Below are 22,814 nucleotides of genomic sequence, written 5' to 3' on the forward strand. Positions count from 1 at the left end.
AAGATTCAAGAAATTTAGGAGGGAACCCTTGTAACAATGTAAATCCCAGAAAGAAAGAATAAAATAAAAAAAATCAAACTTTCTTTGGAGGGTCACGCACTACATCAGAAATTAATTTAATCTAAAGTGTGTTAAGGAACTGGAGCTATTCTGCCTTTGAGAAGAAACCATTGCTGCAGATGAGAGTTCAATGATGAGTGATTACAAAGAAACTGTGTGGGAAGGAACAAGAGCTTTCACAGTACACATCTGTCAGCTCTATCAGAATTCCAGCTAAAACTCTAGCATCAATAGGACACCCCATGGATTTGCATGACTTGTTGAAGGTCTGTACAGCTGTAAATTACCATACTGATTGCACCAATGCATACATGAAAAATCTCTATGTCTGGGAGACAAAATATGGTTAATATTCCTCATTTGAATTTTTCTGTTATTATTCATGTAATATTGAAGCATAATTTACTATTAGTTACTGACACAGTTATAAATAGCCTTTAACTGCTACAGAACATTGTGTGAAGGAAAGCAACCAAATGGAAAGATTTTATGTGACATGTCTGTGGGACTAATCCACTCTGTGGCACGCTGCAAACCTATCAGTGAAACACCAGGCATGTCACATGTTTTAAGGTCGTAAAAAAGTTGCCATTACATTACCTGTGACATTTTTGATCTGTGTGCCGTGTACCACTAAACAATAGAGCCCAAATGGCATCAAGAGTCCTGCACAGAAATCTTATTAGTCAGTCCATAGCCTGGGGAAAATACAGATTTATTTTCTTTTTTAATTTTTTCCCCAAGGTTAGCTTAGGCTGAATCAGCTCGCTCAGCTGGCTCATTACATCACTGTAGGAGAATCATGCTGGATAAGGTGAAGGCTGGCCACATCCTCACTTAAAATGGCACCCAAAAATGTGAACACTTCTGGTAACTGTGCAATTGCTGAAGAAAAATTAATTCTTGCCACTGATGTCAGTGACAGCAGTAACTGACATGAATTCTCATGGAAAAAAAAAAGGACTTCTCTGGAGGGTTCTAGAGCAAACAAGTCTGTGATATGATAAAAACATTTCTCCTAGCATCATTTGGCCCTTGACAAATACATGAGTATACAAGTAGCTCCTTGGCAACATATTGACCTGAACTTGTCCACCAGATTTTCAGACCTCTCCTCAAATCTTATTTCAAGACTGTCGACAGAAACAAACTAGTGAACAGCAGCGTGGCTGTACCTTATGAAGGGAAGAAGATTTTTGTTTTCTATTTTAAAGAGAGATCTCTCCCAGTTTCTCTGGGAATCTTTGAATTTAGATATCTTAGAATTCAGGTCTTTCTTAAACCATGGCAAAAATTAATTTCTATAATTTATATGTATAAATATATATACACTGCAATTGGACTACTCACCATGGTACTCAGTAATCTTGAAGGTATCTATTTTGAATGTGTGCTCCTATAAATATTTGAAACAAGCTATCTGCTGCTTCCACTTTAAAAATAGGAAAGGGGGCTCAGGTCCCTTAATGGACCAGCTAAAATACACACAGGAAGAGAGCACCAAAACAAGGAACAGATCTTACTGCTCCGACCTGAGCCAACAAGCCAGCCACTAGAATATTCTTCCCAAGTCATGTCAGATCTTAGGCCTTTCTGTACCTTCTGGTACCTCTCTTTTTTCATCACTGTCATAATGAAATTAAGCTTTTACCTAGCTATGAAGTAGTCAGCTGCTCTGCTGCCCTTACACAGAGTTAGTTGCTAGCTGGAGGACAAAGATTGTAAACTCACTGAAGAATAATCTTTTAGACCTGTACCTGCAGCACCTAACAACCACACCTTAAATTTGTCTGGCACACACTCTGCACCTAAGTAATAACTCCAAACCCAAGTCCTGCAGGCTCCAGAAAACTTTTGCTTCATTCAAGAAGTGCTTAAAATAGCCTGTGAGATGCAAAGCTACTCGGGAGCCCTACAGGGGATTAAAGCAGGGTGCCTGACCAACCCATTGTAAGGGAATTTCTGTAGCCACTCTTACCTTCACAGCCTTCTCTTACCTTACCTTCTTCTCTGGTATCAGAGAAGAAATTTAAAAGATCCTCTATTTTAAAATTTTACTGCCCTGTGCAAATTCCAATTCAAAATGCAAAATACAGCTTTAGCAGCACAATTTGGTGGCAACAGCATAGGCAGAACAAAACTGAGCTCTGCTCTCATTAGAGGGAGTAGGGTCAGAGTCAGCATCTCCTGGAGCAGGTGTCCTGGCTGAAGCCTCATCCTGTGAGATTCCTTCCTGGGAATGGTTAAATACCACTGCTGCCTACTGGAATAAATGGGAGAATACAAATATTGTTCACGAATGCTGGAAAGGGTGCAAAGATTCTTCTTATGACTTGTTAAGTAGGATGTAACACTGAGCTACTTATAGCAAGAGCACCTTTTCAGCTTGAAGAGTCCACCACTCCCACTGAATGGCTGATGCAGCTCTTAGATAAGACTAAAATAAAATAAAATTTAAAAATAAGATAAAATTTGTACCAGAAATACTTCAATATAATAATTTTACAGCTCATTTTCTAAGGAACTGATACTTACAAAATTACAATAGCTTTGTGTGCTACTTGGAACATACTGCACAATTTAAAAAAAAAACTGGACAGAGGGGTAGACATCTTAAGGATAATGAAGTTACCACCAAGTACCACAAAAAAGTGATGTTCAGTATTTGGCCTAATGGAAGGTTGGGCACATAGACCAGCCCTCACCAGGCACTAAAAAATCAGTATTTGAGAACACCTTTGTATGCCCCTTTCACTGCAAAACCTTGAATCTGAGTTTGCCTCTTCCTTACGCACCAAGATAAGGCACAAAACCATCATAAACCTAGTTTCAAAAGCATTTAAGCTCACAGAACAATATATTGAAGAGAGACAAAATGCCCTACAAGCAGCAGGCCTCAGTAACCTGAGCTGTGCACTCACAGGAAGCTGAGACTCACATAACTTTGGTATCCTGACTTCAATGAGCCATGTTTCAAAGGGTTTTGAAGGTCAACAGTATTACAGAGAGCTTCCTGCAGTCTGTTAAAGAATGTTTAATGTCTGTTAAAGAAGCAAACCAACACCTATTGTAATTCTATTTCCACAAATGCATAATTTGGCCTTGGAAACATCTTTTTGTAGAATTAATTCTGACTCCAGGTTCCCAGTCAAATGAAAACTCTTTGCTTCCCTTTGCTTTGCAGCACTAGTGTTTAACTTGCCTCTGAAACTTTCCAGGTCACTGCTTGACCTCTAGCCTCAGTCTTGGGGGCTTTACTTCATCTAAGCCAAACCCTTTCACATGTTTGGGGATTTCCAGTTGTGAATTTAAATACATTTTCCTCATTTCAAACCCATGGCCCAGCTGTCAAGGACAGCAAGACTGACCTGTAGGCCACTGAAGGCACTGAGAACTGGTCTGACTGGTACAGAAGTAGAACTGAATCTAGGCTATATGCCAGGGACCTTTCATTGACTTTGAAATGGCTTTGCATCTGGCCCAGCAACACTGACTAAATCTGGAGAGAAAAGAAGAACATGTTAAAAGCAACTGGAAAAAATTTACTTCTGAATATGTTCCTTGGGAAGTTCATCCAATTTTTTTGCAGTTGAACAAGTGTCAGTCCTACTACTCAGTGACTCTTCCCAATCAGAAAACTCCAAGAGGCTACTGGACTAAGGCTGACACTGAAGGCAGGAACTTGACTGATCAAGGACCTGGGGACAGGGACCCGAGGTGCTGCTATGATCCATCCCTTCTGGGACAACATACACAGGGGACTGTAGCTACAGATAGGTTTCAACAAAAGCTCTAACTGTAGAAGCACTCAGCCTGCCTGCCTCACCCAAAGTCGATGCTGAAAGTCCTATTGACTTCAGCAACAGATAGTGTGGGTCACTGTCAAGCACTTTTGAAAATCCCATGCTGCATCACTAAGCTACAGAGCAGAAGGCAGATCTCTTGAACAAGGGAAGTCTAGCTGCACACTCTGACACTTCTCAGAGCAGAGCTGCACTTAACCATACTACAACTCCTTATTCCATAAGGAATACACCAAAGAGATACTGGAGAGGCAATGCAACTACAGATACAGAACTTAATTTAAAACCCAACTCCCTGTATTCCTTACAAGCTCCTGACTGTAATCCTGCAATGTTAGCTTTGTACATGCACAGTTATTTCCTCCCCCCCCACTGTGCTTTGTGTAGTTTCAGTTTGAAAATTACATTTTGTTACATCAGCTATAGACTCTTTATGCTTGGAAGCATTCCATCTGCAAAGTGATTCACATGCACAGATATAAAATTCCAGAATGATCCAGCACAATGTTTACTTCTAACTACTAACTAGCTCAATAAAGTTAGGGGAAAAAAAAAAAAAAAAAAAAAGAAAGAAAAAAAGAAGACTCTGATGCAAACCTTCCTTCAGTTCTTTCAGGCTAGGAAAATACATGGGTAGCTTTTCTAACTTGCCAGCCACCAGGGAGTTCCAGCACCTTTACCAGACAGTTTGAGATCCCAGTTACAATGAGGTACTCCAAAGAAATTTGAAATAATTATCCAAATGCTGTGGTCAACAATATAAAACAATTACTGCCTCTTTACACTTGTACATACACACAGATTCTTTTTGAAATAAACACACACACAGGTTTAGTATGAAAATCCAAACTATACACCTTTGCAACCCAATGTGCATATGTGTGAAATTTCCTTTCAAATGTGCCTACTTACATTATTGCCTCTTAGTAGCCTCTCTGAGCTTTTCAAACACCAAAAAGTAACCTAAATGTTTTTTGTTTTTTTTTTCTGCTGGCTCAGTTCATTAAAGTGAAATTAACAACATCTTGTCCCTTCACATACAGAGATCCTCTCCTGTTCTCTTCTCCTCCCATGGGAGAAAACAAATACACTTCTGTCTTTATTGCAAAAAGCAGAATACAGTGTGCATTAGTGAGTCCACCAATTCTCCTCTCCTGAATGGCAACTGGGCCCCCTGTGCATGGGAAGAAGCAGCATGGGGTGTGGAAGCCTCCTCCTCCTCCTCCTCTCCTCCAGTGAAAATGTCAGGAGGCCATGCAGGGCCTGCTAATACCACAGAATCCCACAAACACATCTTTTAAAAATACACTCTTACTTTTTCTAAAATTAGGATTGTTATGATGAAACAAATGTTTTTACACTCTGAATCTCCAGAGTTAATAGACTCTAGCATTTCAGCTAAGATGTAAAATAGTAACTCAATACTGTTCTCCTCAGCATTTTTTCTGGGAAGTGAGGAGAAAGAAGGAAAAAGCAAGAAGGCTAAGTCTGTTCCTTTCAGGGCTGAACTGACAGATACAGAGGAGACACAGGAAGTTTTACATTAAAAATCTTGAGAGAGGGTTCCATTTTTTGCAGTTATCATCAATATCCTTCTTTGTCAGGCCGACCTTTCTGCATATGTTGCACCTAGATTACATCACACTACCTTTCTTTTCACTTCTCCCTCCCCTTTCCTGGGACATCCAAACTCAGAAAAGGATAGGTGGATAGGCTGCACTTCACTGCTGTCCCTTACTGGCAAAAAGAAGAAATAAGTATTAAAATATTGAATGTTGCTGCTTTTCTTTATGACAGTGTTTAACACCCTAGCCAAGATTATTAATAGCAGTCTCACAAGCTCACTCATTCACTTTCAAGCATGCATCTGTACAAACCATGCCATCTTCTGGTGCTTCCTGGCAGCAAAAAAGAAATACCAGTGTCAGAACTTAAACTGTCACCTCCATCACTGACTGTACAGGGAGCTCTCTCTTTGCCACTGTGTCTCTGAGTGCAACACTGCACCCTGCCAAAATGTTTCACGATTCTTCCAGGTACCAAAATCACAACGAAAAATTGAAGTGCCAGAAACGTTTCACCTTCATGTGAGAATACCAGCTCTGTTCTACAAACTAAGTCAGTTTTTCAGTTTTGAAAACACCTCCATATTCAGGTTATTACAAAAGACACTATGACAGAAAAGAATTTCGAAATCAGTTTCTTAATACAACAAATGCATCTGTGCATCAAGAAATTTATGACAGCTGGAAATGACTCCCCACATGCAGAAAATAGACATTGCCTAACATGTTGAGTTACCCCTTCATCCCTTAGTGTTTTTTTTTCTGTATCCTACAAAAACACCACCAAACATTATAGATCACAAGCAAATGGCTCCTATGCATTTTCTTACCCTGCAGGCAGCCAAGGCCAGCCATGCCTTTGCATGCCAAAGATTTCCCTGAGTATTAAGAGATGTTTGTTTGTTCTCTACTAGAAAGTTACTCAACAATCTCATTCAGACCCCTTGGTGCTCTGCTCAGAACAGATCTTGTACTTTGGGTCACATTACAAAGGCATCTTGAAACAGACCAAGTGGACTCCTTTCAGATTTAACTCAACGGAAGAGGACACTTCTGGAGTGCACTAAACATGTTCCATGTGCTAACATTCCCTGGAACTGAACTTGGACAAATATGAACCCTCAGGATGTGTGCAGTGCCCTCAGCACCAACAGGTCCTCACCAACAACTGTTCTGCTCTCCTGAGCTCCTTCCACTGCACTGCACTACTCGATGATGTGGGCATAGCCACCACCCTTCCAACAAACATTAAGAGACTAAAGAAGAAGATTTTCTAACAAAAAAAAAAAGTATGTTTTTCTGTTTCAACCTAAAAGCCCTTCAGGGTGAAGGAGGTAACACCATGCAGTAAGGACAAGCCAGCTGGGAGCCAGTACAACTACCAGTGACTATGAGAAGTTCAGGTTCCATTATATGACTACTTGACCTACTCAGAGAGCATTATAAACATTAGAAACAGATAAATCTTAGTCATAGCAAGTGATACGAGCAGATGTCAACATCTCTCAGACAACATTGATGTATTTTCTTACTTGCCCAATGAAAACTGATGTAGGTTTACCTACCTAAACAAAAAAGAAAGAGGATGTCCCTCATTTATTTTGCTAGATCAGCTTCATATTACCTCTTGGTACACAGGTAAAGGAAGAAAAATGATGCATCCATTCTGGGAGTCAACAGCAAGTTCAAGTTGAATGACTTAGCTTGAAATTACTACACTGAGCAGAGACATCATAACTCTAACTAGAGGGTTATTCAAACATTTTAACATGGACATCTGAATATAGAAAGGCTAGTAATGACCCTCCAGTATAGAAAATCAATCACACGTCCAGTTATAGCAGGGAGTTATTAAAAAATGGAGTATGCTAGCCTTAAGAAATAAAAATGCACAGCATTTTGACAATTCAACCACTACTGATTTAAGTCACATTAAAACTCAGCTCATTTCCTGGCCACACATTTCAGCAAAAGTTTGTTCCATTCGAGACCAAATCAACTTCATGCAAATAAACAGAGTAAGACTGAAAGCTGTGCATAGGAGTGTGCTCATCTTAGCTCCCCATCTAGCATAAAGCTTGCAGAACAGAACTTCTGCCCATCATCATTGGCCAATCAGTCTTAAAATGCTAGCTTCTGTTTCTGCCCAGAAAGAAGGAAATGTGGGAAGATGAAACTGCTCAGACCTATGCCAGATGTAGGATGGCACATACAGTCAGAACCTGCCTGTTAGCAGTTCCTCCACGGTAGCTCCTCACCCTCCACTTTGCCAGAAACTGGGGGAGACAACCAGCTTCCCATCTAAAACTTTTACCTTTTACCTCCAGTCCCAGCACTGGGGCTTCCCTGTTGTGTTCAAAATGAGCCTATAAGCTTGAATTTTATTCCCTTTGTTCTAGATATCATATCTTACTCCTGTTTCTCATGCTCTTTGGGTGTTACGATGTCTATACAGTCTGGAAACCTCTTCTGTCAGATGGAAGTGAGATTTTTCTCCTTGAAACAGGAAAGGTGCTTATGCCAAAGCCCCTCAGTTTAGCAGAATTTGACCCTTGAAATATAAATCTCTGTATCCACTTCTCCTTCTAAGCCATTAAAAAAACAAGACAAAAAAACAAACAAAAAAAATTTTGGATGCTCTTAGTCTAGACAGCAGGCAGTTCTCTCAAAATAACATTGGATAGGCTTGTAAAGCAGCCAAATAATTTTTATTGAAGACCTATTCACTGCATGTTCAGCATATCTAATAAAATTCCCACAAAACTCCAGTACTCCATTAATGGTAAGTTCAAGCCTTCCTAAGTTGAAAATAGTGTAATAACTTTGGAGGAATTTTTCCTACCTAATAGATCCTTAACTAGGGAAGGTACAATTCCTTCACTGGATCACAACTCAACAGACTATAAGAGCTCTGAGAGTCAAGAATCTGCATTTTAATAGACCTCAGGTCATGTACTTGTCCATTCTGGTGAGAACTATGCATTTTTAAAACATGATAGGCTGCAACAGCCCAGCTGATGAATGAGTAAGCATCTGATGATCAAAAGATCTTTTTCAAGCAATAGTGAATCATTATGTAAATATGTTGCATTTTTCAGCGGGTAATTATTTGGAGTTTGTTCTGCAATAACATTTTAAAGCCAATTTTTAAAGAAATAACTGCAAGTGACATCAAAATCTTGAGGTTTAGCCACAGTCTTTAGAGAAAGACCACCAGCAAACTAACAGTGGCCTCATGTGAAGATAGCTTAATGAAAAAGCTAGAATCTTGGGGATCATGTCAAAAATTGTATCAGTGCTTGGTCAGTTTAGGACCTTTTTTTTTTCAATAAAGAGTAGCTTGGCTACTCTTTATGGTGGGGGAAGTTATATGTCCACCTGGCCTAGATACTTACTAAGTATCAACAATCACAGCTCAACTGTTGGGTTTGAACCCAACAAAACTCCAAAATCTTAATCTGACTGATACTTTTTCCTTCTTTTATTATTTTTTTTTTCAAATAGTGAAACGAAATGGAAGACTATCAGAAACTGCAATTATGAGCAGAGCTTTTGAGATTTTGCTCACCATTGTACCCAGCTAACACCAGTAGAACTAAAAGGTTTCATAAAGTACAAAGACCTTCAGAAAATACATCAGTGGATTTCAGATCAACTTTCATGACACTGGATCATCTTACAAAATCCATCATCACCATTTGACAGGACTCAGTTTAAGAAGTGACATTTTCAAAGAGCCACAAAGGACTGAATTGCAAAAAAACCCAACAACTCAACTTTAAGTAAATATATATTAATTTCTATAAAATGACAAACATCTTCATAGGACAGCAAATCCATAACTGTGGCTGGAATGGAACACCTCAGCCAGCCTAAAGCAGGAAAACTCCAGCTCTCTTGTTCTGTATTTGTAACATATTTGGCAAAGCTACTGTTCCCTTCATTTCATTGTTTGCATTACCTTATGCTCTGGGAGTCCTGAATGAGAACCTCATTAAGCCAAACACTAAATGCACACAGGACAAAGACAGACCCAGATGCAAAGAACTTACAGTTCAGCACCTTTAGGAGCATGAGTTTAATTAAGAAAATGCAAGATGAAAAAAAAAGGAAGTAACCGACTATAGTCAAAATTTTGAAACCAAGAGGCCTGAAACTGAGAGCTTAAATACAGCTTTAATCTCATTTTAAAAACAATACAACTAAAGGTACCAGAAACAGGAGCTTATACCAGAGGCCTCATAATCTCTCTAACTTAAAAACTCCCAAATGCAAACAAAATCAGACTCCCAGGCAAGGATACAGAATGGCACTCAAAGCTTGCTCTTAACACGTCGTTGGACTTTCTTCCACCTATCTAAGGCATATATTAAAGTGTTGGCCTAGATTTCAACCTAAGTTCCATCACTTTTACAAATTCACACCCGAGTCTCAAGATGACGGCACAGGAGCTGCTGACGACTTCTCTCTTTAATAATCAGTGCTAGTTCTCTGTGTGTTTGCACATACATGGGGTGGAGGGGGGAAAAGAGATGAATCTCCAGTGTTGAAAAAATCAACTGAATGCTGCACTCCCACACTGAGCTTGGCATATGAGAATCATAGGCTTTTCACAACCTTCAGTTATATTATTCATGCAGAATGCACTCAGCTTTCTATTGTTCCTGCTCTCATTGTTTATAAATGAATCTTTGCTTCATCTGAGAGTGGAAGTTCCTTTAAGTTTCCCTTAATAAAATCATTTCTGTTATGAGATGCAGTGCTAGTGCTCAGAGGGTTAGAGAAGTTTCTAGAAATGTTTGTGCTTCTGGAAAAAACAGTATTTTCTTTCTTTATTGGAGGAAAGAAAGAACAACTGGAGCTAGCTGATTTGTTTTGACCAATCTGATACACAGGTTCCTAATTGCTTCCTAAATATTTCAGAAAATAATTAACTTCTTAATTTTGTTCTTTGCTACCACAACATTTGTGAAAGGAAATCTCAATATATGTTAAGACTCTTGCTTTTACACTTAATTAGTCCCAGCACCACATTACAAAAAACTACCCTGAAACATGGTCTTTAAATGATGTGCATGGCATATATACTACTTCTAATGACAGGACATTATTTGTACCAGAAACTGCTTGTCTCTTCTGTTACGGCAAATACAGCTGCAGAAAAACATATAACCCTTTGTCTAGCAATATTGCAAATTTCATGATTTAGCTTGTTTGACAGTTCAGGCTGTCATCATTAATCCTGGTGACTGCACAAGATTCTGATGCATTCCCCCAGCTTAGAGTTTTTTCAATCCAATTTAAGTTAATAAACAGCGGAGTGAATTGCAAATGAAAAAAAAAGTAAGTTAATCACATGGCAACTTAATCGCTTTTGGCTTCAGAGGACATCCTTCTGGTTTTGGGTCTAATATCACAGCATTTCAAAAGTAGGTAGGGCCCTCTCCTTTACTCCTCCATTTATGGTACACTTCCTGTTTTTAAAGTTCAAAGGACTTTTTTTTTATGCTCCTACCAAGGCTGATACATTGCAGATCCAAAGGGGAAAATAGGAAAAGTGTCACCCGACATACAGAAAACTGGAGTCATATCCATCCATACATCCGCATTTTGAAGCAAAAACAAACTTCTGTTTTGAACTAAGGACTCAAGAAATGCAACAATTTGCCAGTTAATGGAAATATATTTGCATTTTACTAATATTAAGCCAAGAAAGAATTCAGTCTCTTTCAAAAAACATCTCCTGTCTACTTGCAAATATCAATGGACTTTATTAAATGGATGGGTTTTGTCATTTTAATATCAAGCCCTAACAGATTAGCTCTTTACAAAAGTTTAATAAAATCATCCCAAGAGCAGTATCTCTAAATCAACCATCTCCATCTTCTGTGGGGTTTCCTAACACTGTGGACTGCCTTCATCTGCTCTCTCCTTACCTTCTTTTCTCTCTCTGCCCAAATTCTGATTTTTTTTCATACCAGTGCAAACTCTGGGTAACTCCAGTTAACTCCAGGGAAATACATTTCTGCATTTACACCTGCTTATCTAGCAGAAAATGTCAGTTGAGCTGAAGAGTATTTCATTTGCTCAGAAGAGGACTTTTTTCCCCTTTAATTTATGAGAGTAAAAAATAAAAGTCCAGATTTTGTTATTCATACACATCTTCAATAGCACTGCATTCCTCAACAGACTATTGAAAAAAAGCTACTCACAGACTTTTTCACTCAAAATATACAAGCAGAATTTGGTCTGCAATCAGTAATGGAGAGAATAAAGAGTTTGTCTTTCAACAAAGATAAGTTGCATACATCATTTGAGGAAGTTACATTAGTGCAGTAGTTCAGTTGGTTTTAAAACAACAGCTTTCTTTATATATTTGCAGTTAGGGTTGTTGGTTTTTTTTAATGCTACATATATATTTTAACAAATTGATTTTCTATTTTTGCAAGTGTTTTGTCTAAGAAGAAAGAAAAAAAGATGGCAAATGTTCCTCTCACTGCTATATTCCAATTAGTTTTTAGAGGAATGAGAGATGATAGATTAAAGCAACCCCATGTAACTGTAGAGAGTAAATAGCCTAAAAATCTGGAGACTTGTCTGTGTGTGCATTGAGGACTTGAGCTAAGTGGAACACATACCAGGAAAAAAGTGCATTGAAACAAGCTGCCTTGTTTTTAAATTAAATCCATGCCTATTCAAACCAGTCATATCTGAATTTCTAGGAGCACGCAAAATCACTATGCATTTACCAAACTAAATGCCTTTTTCATCAACTAACAAAACAGAACAGATACAAATGAACCAATCAGAAATTTCGACTGAGCTATCAGTGTTAGAAAAGCTACTCTGCACATTCCAGTTGAGTCACCACAGAGAAGCAGGAAAAAAAAGGGGGGAAGGAAAGGGGGGGGAAATAAATTACTGTGTGTAACTCCATCTGCAAACTGCTTCTCCCGCACTGGTATGTAATAAAATGTGTTGCTAAGATACAAGCTGCTAAAGAAGTTCATTAAAGGACACTTTAAACAAAGCTGCCAGACTCTTTTCCCTTTAAAGACTGCTTATTTGGTTCTGTCCCTTGTGTTTATAATTAGATCCTCTATATAAGAGATTGTGTTCCATTCAAGCCCACTCAGCAAAGGATGTTAATAAAATAGCGTAAATAAGACACTGGCTTAGGTTGTATATATTTATGGGCTACAAAGCTGTTCATAGGAATACATCTGGATTCTACTTGTATTTTTAAATGCAAAATAAAGCTTTTCCAAGTAGCTTCTCCCCAAGTTGGAGGGCATAAATTTCAGCTTCTGCACCCAGCACTCTAACCTAACTTTCAGAAAATACTTTTTGAACAAAGAAAAGTGGCTTTGTGCCTCAAGTTTGGAGTTCCTGAGATGCCTCTTGTATAAGCTTTTATGTGCGAGTGTTTGTTATCCACACTAAAGGCCAAGACTGTTTATTGTTGGTTCACCTGGCAATCTTTACCTTTTTCCATCTGTATATGAGTTCCTAGATGTATATTAACAATTTGCAGAATTTGCTTGATGTTAATATATTAATGACACAAGTACATCTATTTTGTCACACTTCATTGCCAGGAAAGACGTTATCAAAGAGGTCTTTATCTGACCTTATATGAAATACTTTTAGTCTCCGTAGTAACATTTTCATGGTAGCTACATTTTGGCTTTTGTCTTGGTTGAAGGGGAAAGGAGAGAGCAAGGCATACTTTGCATTCAGTCATTGTGGTGAAATTATATCTAAAGAAATAATTTCAGCATTTATCTGCTCAACACCTGAAAACACATGAGATGCATAAATCACAAATGAGAGTTAGTATCAGTGATTTTGTAGGAAATGTTACTTGTTACTTTGTAAACTGCATCTCGTATTAAATTCTGTATCACAGACCCTGGTATGTATATATTTTTAATTACATTTTCAGGCTCATTTGCATGCGCATATTGGCTTTCTGCCTGAATGATATCAAAGAGAAAGACCTTATGCTCACATCCAGCCATGCACACAAGCACATTTATACACAGAGACACTCAAGTCTGTACATTTCTGAGAATGGAAGCTTCTCTCATCTTCCTCATTCTTAGAATAGCTTTGGTTCACCAATAAATCTTTAGGCCATCCTCACTGACTGAAGGCGCTTTAGAAAAACAGAAAACTACAGAAAAAGCAGGTTAATCTCTGCTGTATGTCAAAAGTATCAATGACTGTCACTCGACGCATGTTAATCAAAATGTAATATACATTTTCACTTTCTATAACCTTGTAAGATTTGTCATTGATAGCTGAGTTTGTGTAGAAAGCCTATTCCCTTTCATATCTCTGGGCTACAGGTAAGCTACATCACAAAGTACCAACACGAACAAGTTAAATCAACGTGGAAAGGAAAACGACCTATATATTATAGAGATTTACCTTCCCTTTCAAGAACAATTGCATGTTTCTCCTGATTAAATGCAAGCAATCAGACAAACTTTCAGGTGAACATACTTTCTCGACACAGCCACAATGCCCAGGCTCTTAGGACTACATTCTGACTCTGAAAATAATTCTCAAAAACTCAAATTAACACTACACATCGTATCTACACAGTTCCCAGATACTTCTTGTTTTGATTCTACTGCAGCTGCACTTAAGGGCCAGTTCTCTGATTTACTTTCATTCAGTCAGAAGGGTCATTTTATAGTTTAAACTCCGGCATATATTTAACTCCTCCACGGGTTAAAAAAAGAAAATACATCATCCTATTTTCCCACTGTCTCTGTATATTAACCAGAAGGGGCTGCTTGTACATGTGCAAAAAAGCCCTGTGGTACATATTAGATTTCAATAGATGCTTACTATTGGCAGATGCAGGTTGTAGCTAGAACTAAGCCGCATCAGCAATTTCATATGACACTCTGGAAATTGCTACTACATAACAATAAGTAGCTGATTCAAAAAAAGAGCCGGGGGAAGGGTGGGAGTCAAGGGGGAGTCTCTTTAAGGAAGTACATTTTGGCTCAAGAAGAACATTGCCAAATAAAAAAATAGTGCCACCTTAAGTGAAAAAAAAAAATAAATATATATATATATATATACACACACACACATATACGCACACATATATTTATATACATGCATACAAGGAAAATGTGTTTAAAGCAATTCAATGAAGAGGACTTGAATAGACCAAATATGAGTCTGTTGGATTGAAATAACTGTCTACTTTAATGGCAGAAAGACAAATTTGCATTTCAATTAGTCCAATTCTTTTTTTGTTCTTCTTTGTTCTTATCTTAAACTTGCAGCCCATTTTTACACTTCCCTTACCTTCAACTACTCTGTGTGTACAAATTGCCCTCTTTGACATCATGGCTACACATACACCATTTACCACAGCCTTGTCTTATTGATTTGCAAACTTCTACCCTTTAACTCTATTGATTGGAAATTGTGTTGATGCTTCAGATTTTGTTTTGGGGGCGGAGGGAGGAGGGAGGTATCATTTTATAATCAAGTACAAAAATGCCACATATTTTATCTTTGATCACAAAAAGAAAGGCATAGAGGGAAAAGTTAAAAGTAACTCTGTACTAACGTGCTTTTATACGCCTTCATGCTTTCAACTTGAAAATCAAATCTGGAATGAGATGAAAAGGGATTTTCTCTACTCGAACATACCAGAAGTGTTTAGAGTGATGCAGCATCACACTGGAAATGTGATTTTAAATCGCCATTCAAAACCCCTTCTCTAGTGTCGTGCTATAGATATATTCAGACATATTCCCCTTTTCTTCCACAAGCAGAATGAGTCCATGGACCAGATACTGAAATAAGGTGAGGTGGCATAAACAGCTGACATGATACACTGCTCTGGATGAGCTGCACACATGGCAGGAACCAATGGAAGATTAAATCAGAGCTCTTGACAAAGACACTTGCAGAAGCACCAGTTTTAACTGTCCAAGTGTCTACTAAAAAATTAAAACAAATCCTGACTCCACGATGTAGAGTTCCGATACAGAATTAAAGTATCTTTGAAAGGTTCTCCCTGCCAAAGTACTGTGTACATCCGAACAAATACCTGTTTGCTGCAAGCATAAATTAGATATTTTACAATGTGTAACAGGTAGCAAGTACTGTTAGTGTAAAACTAGAAGTGAAATAAAAAGGTATTGTTGGCATAATCCCTTTTCTGAATAGACAAAGGCATTGTAAGGAAAAAATTGCTAAATCACAGGGATAATCATCATAGCCAGCTCCTCTAATGAGGCATCATGGGATTACTGGAGTTATTATAAGAGTCATCTTATTGAAGAAATTCAAAGTTAATTGAAATCAATTGTACTGTTCTGACAGCAGGTGTTTTAAGTGGCTAAAATATCAAAGTGAACTCTTTAAAATGGTTAGAATGAATGTAACATTCACTTTTCAACTCTTAGCCCTGCCAAGCAATATACTGTACAAGTACAGAAAAGTATACAGTTAAAGAAAAAGGCTGGAATGAAATAGCATTTCACATGCCAGTCAAGCAGCTACCAAACAAAAGGTGATTCTAACCCCCTCCAGTATGCATTTTCATTATGGATGTACAATTTCCATCAATCTTATGAGGGCAACCTAATGGAAGGCAGCAAGTCACAAGCATATATATTTCCATTGTGTTTCACCTCTATGTAAATGTCCTTTATTACCCTTTCCCCCCAGTATGAACAGGAAATCTCAATATGGTGTTACTCAAAGTACAAACAGAATGCAAAGGATTACCATTATGCAAACTGAATTCCCAAGTTTCTCCTCCGAGGAGCTGAAGGGTAAGTTCTTCCCTAGTTTTGTCACTTTTCCTGCAGATGGTAAAGTGACCAATAAATTACAAGCTGATTCCGACAGGGGAAATAAAAAAAAAAAAAAAAGAAAAAAATTTCAAAAAAGGAACTGAGGCTTTCTGAATTATAATCCCGAACTACTCTTTACTTTGATCCAGCCACTTCGTTTGATTCTGTTTTGTTCAGGTTTCCCAGTAAAGTCCTCAATGTGTGGAAGAACTGCAAAGTTAAGCCCATATTTAATACCCATTGTCTTTATGTTTAAAGATTCAATGCAGTGATTGAAAAGTTTTGCACTTCAACTGGAAGTTCATCACCCTGTCTCCCTCAGCTTCAGAGTCCTCAAACCAAATTATGCTGTAATAAACATACATACTTCCAGCATGCAATACTTCCAACAGCAAATGTGAGAGCTTCTGTGTGAACCTTGGGAGAGAGCTTCACATTCACTTCAACTCGATTTAGAAATGCCTTTGACGTTTTACCACTGTTTTCGATGAAGTTTATAACCCTTATTTTACTTCAACAATTTTGAAACTACCCAGCCATGTGAAATACTGAGCTTTGGCAAATGTCAATAATTTCTCTTTTAACATGTGTAAACAATGCTGCCATTTGCAGGCACAGCGCAGCAACAAACCAAAAAACCAACCAACCAAACAAACCACTTTCTCTTTTTTCCCAAAACAAAGATATGACATTAGTAAAACCAGACATCTTGAGCTAAATAGTTTCCAACAACTTGCATAAGAACTGTACTTAAAATTTGAGAAGCCTAATCTGCTCCACAAACAGGCTTTGCTGGTGATGACCACAGGCAAAATACAGCCAGTGATTTAATTTCAGTTATACCACCCAAAAATACAAACCAGCAATAACACAGGCTGAGAGAGTCTGCCTGAAACTAATGTTGATTTTCTGCATAGATAGTAAATTATGGTAAAGAAATGAGGCAATGCACAAGTGAATGGCATATACATAATGTCTTTCAGGAAGACATATTTTTATTACTTTGCTCCAGGACAGACTGTCTGAATTCAGAGTTCATTGCAGTTGAAAATACAGTAGCCCGCACACGCTCACTGTTCATTTTTAAGAGGTGGCTTACCACCTAATGCTTGTATCAGTAACAAGTCTCTTCCAACTGGAGGTTAAAGGTTTGCTTCTTTGTTTATCTTGACCTATTAATTCATAATATACAACTTTCTAAAATTAAAATACCCTTAATGACTCTTAGAGGACATAAAGAAAGCAAGAAACACATGCAGCAGAGCACCTCTGGTGTGCTTCTAAGGGCAATGCTGGCTCTTATGATAGCTCTTTTATTTACATACAAATGCTTGTTGCTTGACAATTTAGATAAAAATGTTACCACTGCTCTGCATGTGCTGTAGACTGAAGGTGTAAAACCACTGGACCAACTAATGGAGTCTTCACACATCATATCTTGTTAAAGAAGAGGTAACCCACTCTCAAATGCTATTAGAATTCATCAGAACTATGGTATAAGAAAGATGCACTTCTAACAAAAGTCTAACTTTTGTTTGGGTCAGATGTCAAATTACGTATTGATTGAAGCTGCACCCTTTCAATAATGAAAACAATAGCTCAACAGTGCTGATTTGGAAATACTGAGAAAATATTAAAACTACATTTAATGCCACATCTCGCTATTCCACCAAACGTAAAAGAAACATCATTGACTGGCCAGGGATCGTTAATTAGGCAGCAACTTAAAATTCAACTGTGCATAAAAGCCTATTTTATACATTTACCTCATACACCAAAAGTTGAAGTTGTAATTCAGTTCTTTCTATCTTTATTGTAACTTTCAAGAAAAGGAAATATTTCCACAAATGCCAATGACTACAATGGTATTCTGATGAATAGGGATATTGAAAGATAACACTCACTCCTGCTATATTTCTAACAGATGTGGGTGATGTGATCATCCATTCATTTTACTATCTGTTTCATCATCCACATGTGCAGTTTAATTGAAATGCAATTTTAACATCTTTTGTATTCAGAGCATGCACAATCAAAGGTATACACTATTGAATTATGAATTAGTTGTGCCAAAACAAATCTTGAGGGGGGCGGGGGGTGGGGGGGGTAGAGGCGGAGGGACAAGGAGGGAAGGAATCTAAATACACATGTAAAAATAACCTCACTCCTTAACACTGCCTACTTAAGTTTACATCCATATTTTGGTACAGCAACAGAAGTGAGGGCTTAAAACCACTCAACAGTTCCAACATTACCCTATCTGCTTCCTCAGTAGCTTTCACTGCACCTTCATGCCATCAAGGCCCAATACTTCATTTTTAACTCACTGCCTAAGGAGCAACTACTAACTATAGCAAACCTGCAAAGTTACACAGTGATTTTGTGACTTGGTCAATGGCTAAGACCTCTAAACTCATTTCACTTGTGACCCAAGAAAGATTTCACTTCAAACCTCCGGAGGTGGCAGTCTGGAGCAATAGGACACCACGTTACCAGTGAGTCCCTCATTTATAAGCTCTTGTTGTGCAGGATGTTGAAATCAGTAAAGGAAATCTAAGTTTTTGCCTAAAAATAGGTTTCCTGATAGGCCAAATTTGCTGTCTACAGCATTCTAGTATTTTATGTTTAATTACCTCATAGTTTCTAGATTTATTTATAAGACTATAAGATGGGCAAGTCATAAATATATGATTGCTTCCTAGATAGTTTGGATTATATATAAATATAATGCACAAGCTTTGCAAAAACCTTTTTCACTGAGTTGAATCAGAACATTCAAACTGTATTTTCAAATGTGTCTCTCTGCCTTATCTAAATTCCAACATGACACATAATAAATAGCTTCTCATTTACTATCATCATAAAAATTTAAACAGCCTTGAAATAGTTGCTACAATACAGGGGAAAAAGATCAAATGTATGTTCTAAATACCCACTTAGAACAGTAAAACTATTTCCATATTGAAGAAAGAACACATAAAGATGCATTGTTGCAGTAAAAGCTGTTACCTTGTTTAAAAGAAAAAAAAAATCTTCTACTCAGTATAGTAGTATTAGAGTCAACAACTTGCTGTTTTACACTGCAAAAAAGGACTAACAGCCCTTAGCTATCATGTAGTGTCAGATTTGCTTTAAAAAAGAAAGTATCTGATTTGATTCTATACAGTGATTAAATATCTTTGTGCTCTGCTGAGTAGGGTATTCTATCCCCTCCCCCCTCCAAAAATGGCATCAAAGCAATCAAAATGGTAATGTTCAGCATGAATGGGGCCCCATCCCCCACCTTCAAACTCTGCAGACTTTTCTCCATGTTAGAAGAAACCAACACCCCTTCCTCACAAAATGGAAGCTTCCACTACCAAATTGAGAGTGCTGACAAATTCTGATTACAATAAACTGGGAGGAAAAGGGTGGCAGATAATCACCATCACCTATGGGGCAGAGATTATATATGCACGGATCACACTTTTTAACTTTTAACGGCAACTCCCGCAAAAACAACAACCACCACCGAGAAATAAATAAATAAATAAATAAAAAAGGAAAAGGAAAGGAGAAAAAAAAAAAAAAAAAAGATAAAAGGGGTGGAATGGCTCCCACACGTGCCCTCTTCGCCTCTCCTCCGGAGTTCCCTCTGAGGAAGGGAGGAGGGGAGACCCGGGGGTTGGCAGCCCGGAGCCCCGCGGGCGCTGTCCCCGTCCCTGGTGCTGAAAAGGGCTGCTGCATTCCGGAGGAACCGCGCTCTCTCCGCCGCCGGCGGGCCGGGAGCCGAGGGACGGGGAGGGGAGCTCAGCACAGCACCTCCCCGGCCCCCCGGGGAAGAGAAGGGAGGAGGGAGGATAAGGAGAAGAGGGGAAGTTAACCCCTGTGGAGGTGGGGGGGGGGGTGGCTTTGTCAACTGCCCTTCCTGCACTGGAAGTCCTGAAAGTGGGGATAGGGACCCCGGAGAGCTGTTGGGGGGGGGGGGTGCGTGGATAGTTGGGCGAGTGTGAGTGCGAGTGTGCGGGTGTGAGTGAGTGTGCGGGAAGCAGCGGCGCGCCCGCTGTCCGCGGTGCTGAAATCCCGCCGCCCCCTGCCCTGCCCTGCCCTGCCCGCCAACTTTCCTCCCAGGGTGGGGGGAGCGGGTCACGCACGGAGCATCGGACCCCGGGGGTCACCGGGCACAAAAAGAGAGACGAGAAAGTTTGGGGAGGGGAGGGAAAGGAAGGGAGGGGGAGGGAGGAAGAAAGGTTTCTGGTTTGTTTTGTTCCCCTCCTCCGGTTTTGTTGTTTGTTTGGTTTTGTTTTTTTTTTCTTCTCCGGCAGCTGAAACAGGTTAATGTGGTTTTATTCGTATTTTTGGAAGGGGGGGGGAAAGTGAAAGTGCCTAAGTGAACTCGAATCAAAAGCTAACACGTCAGATCAGACCAAGGGAAGAGAAAGACAAGTGGGGAAGAAAAAAAAAAAAAAAAAAAAAAAAAAAAAAAAAAAAGAAAGAAGAAAGAAAGAAAAGAAAGTGATCAATAAAAATCAGTTTTGTAATCAAACACAGAAATGGCTCCGAACTGGGCTCCAGCCTCCTCCCTAACTCCTGCTCTGCACATTACACGGAAGTGTACAAAGTAGCCCAAGACAGGAGAATTTTCCATATTCCTAAAACATGTCGACCAACTCAAAATGGACGCCTCATTTTTTTTTTTTCTACGTTTTAACTACTGCTTATCTTGTAACTACCAATACTAAAATAATTCTTTCCCCCAGCAAGACATCCAAGAATCCGACCTCATTTTTAAAACATGCATTTTCTTACTTAACACTTAGGAAAACGGATGTTATATTCTCTGCTGTCGGTATTTTTCAGCTAACACAGACACTTTTCGGATGTTTAGAAAGTGCATTGCAAAAACAAGAAGAAAAACCAAACACAACTGAATCGATCTGTTCCTTACTTGTTTCTCATTAAGAGCTGCTATCCTTGATTGCCTTTCATGGATTTGTTTCTTAAGATCCCCGTTCTGCAAAAACGGCAATAAGATGCATATTAAAGGCAAAGTGTAAACTAACCCCTGTAATGAATAAACTTCCGATCTAGAAATTGTTCAAAGGCAAAAACCGTTCCACCAAAGCCGTACGAAAGCATGCACACACAAAACACCCTCCTTAGTAAGAAAGCTCCGTGCAGACTACAAAATGAGATCTCTTACTGATAAAGTTTCTCATCCTGCTGTCCCAGCACAACTGCGCTTATTACAGCAGGGAGAAAATACTGAAGAAGAGAAAAAAAAGGATCTGCATTTACCTGTGGATCTTGCTTCATCTGTGCAACTAGTTTCTATAAAAAAAAAAAAATCACCCCCAAAAAAGGAGGAATTAGAAACTGTTTCAAGTTTAATGGATTTTTTTAAATGTATGTATGTGTGTGGACGGGGGAGGGAGGGGGGTAAGGAACAAAGAGGCAAGTAAACACTGCGAGTCAGTTTCAAGCAAAGCTCATAAATATTCAAGTCTCGTCCTAATCTCTCCAACACACACACACTCGCACACACGCACACACTCACTCACACTCACGCACACGCATACACACACACTCACACAAGCACCGACCGCAACGTTAACTCCGCATCTCCACAGCACACAGACACAAAAAAAAAAACTCAGCCCAACAAGCCGCAAAACTACTTTGGCGAAGTGCTCGCCATTGCCGCGGGGGGCCGGGGGGCCCGGGGGGGGGCCCCCGTCGCGGCCCCGGACTCCCCCGCCGCCCCGGCCCCGCTCCCCCCCTCCCGTGATCGATAGACCCTGCGACAAGAAGCAAAGGCTACTTGATAAGCATGCAACACTGGCTCCCTTCCGATCCTTCTCTCCCTCTGAAAAGCACCGGGGATAGAAGAGCATTTTTTATTTGCTTATTTTATTTTTTTTTACCTGATGACATTGGATTTCCACTTTTAACGCCTCTTGCAAGCTGTGTAGCTCCATCCCTGCAACTTGCCAGGCACTTTCCTGCCACTTTCAGATCCGAATGAAGTTTTTTTTGTTTGTTTGTTTGGTTTGGTTTTTGGTTTGGTTTTGTTTAGCTTGTTTGGTTTTTGTTGGTTTTTTCTTTTTTTTTTCCTCCCTTTCTTTTCTCTTTTTTTTTTTTTTTTTTTTTTTTTTGGCTTTTTTTTTTTCTCTCTTGCTTTTTGCAACCGACCCGCCAGTCAGCCAAAGCAGCCACCCCTCCCTCCACAGGAAATAAAAAAAAAAGAAAAAAAAAAAAAAAAAAGACTGAAAGAAGAAAAAGCAGGAAAAAAAATTAAAAAAAAAATAAAGAAAAAAAAGGAATAGCAGAAACAATAATAATAATAATAATAATTTTAAAAAGCGACAACAACAATCGAAAGAAACAACTACTCAGTCTGCAAAGCAAGTTCTTTGCCTCTTTGCTGGGGACACAGACTCATCACTCACTTTCCGCCAAAGTAGGGGGGCCCCTCCCCCCGCGCCCCCGCCCGCACGCCCCCCGCGCTCCCCCTCTCCTCCGCCGCCCCCGCTCCGCCCCGCAACCCTTCCACCGCCTCCCGCCGCCCCGGC

At 39.2% G+C, this 22,814-nt stretch overlaps 1 protein-coding gene across 2 annotated transcripts in view; it reads right to left on the bottom strand.

Annotated features, from left to right (window-relative positions):
* The window catches only part of PHF21B (PHD finger protein 21B), a 157,778-nt gene extending 135,420 nt beyond the window's left edge, over positions 1–22,358 (bottom strand). The window contains exons 1-3 of one of the 2 annotated variants that reach the window (XM_071733287.1): positions 22,167–22,358; positions 21,541–21,573; positions 21,191–21,256 (exon numbers count right to left, since the gene is read on the bottom strand). In XM_071733287.1, the coding sequence (XP_071589388.1) occupies positions 21,191–21,256; positions 21,541–21,573; positions 22,167–22,220 (153 nt within the window). In that variant the 5' untranslated portion in view covers positions 22,221–22,358. The remainder of the gene's footprint in view (positions 1–21,190; positions 21,257–21,540; positions 21,574–22,166) is intronic. The other variant, XM_071733288.1, reaches the window with a different exon arrangement.
* Between the last annotated feature and the right edge of the window lie 456 nt (positions 22,359–22,814).

This window comes from Heliangelus exortis, chromosome 1 (assembly GCF_036169615.1).
Source record: "Heliangelus exortis chromosome 1, bHelExo1.hap1, whole genome shotgun sequence".
Classification (NCBI taxonomy): Eukaryota; Metazoa; Chordata; class Aves; order Apodiformes; family Trochilidae; genus Heliangelus; species Heliangelus exortis.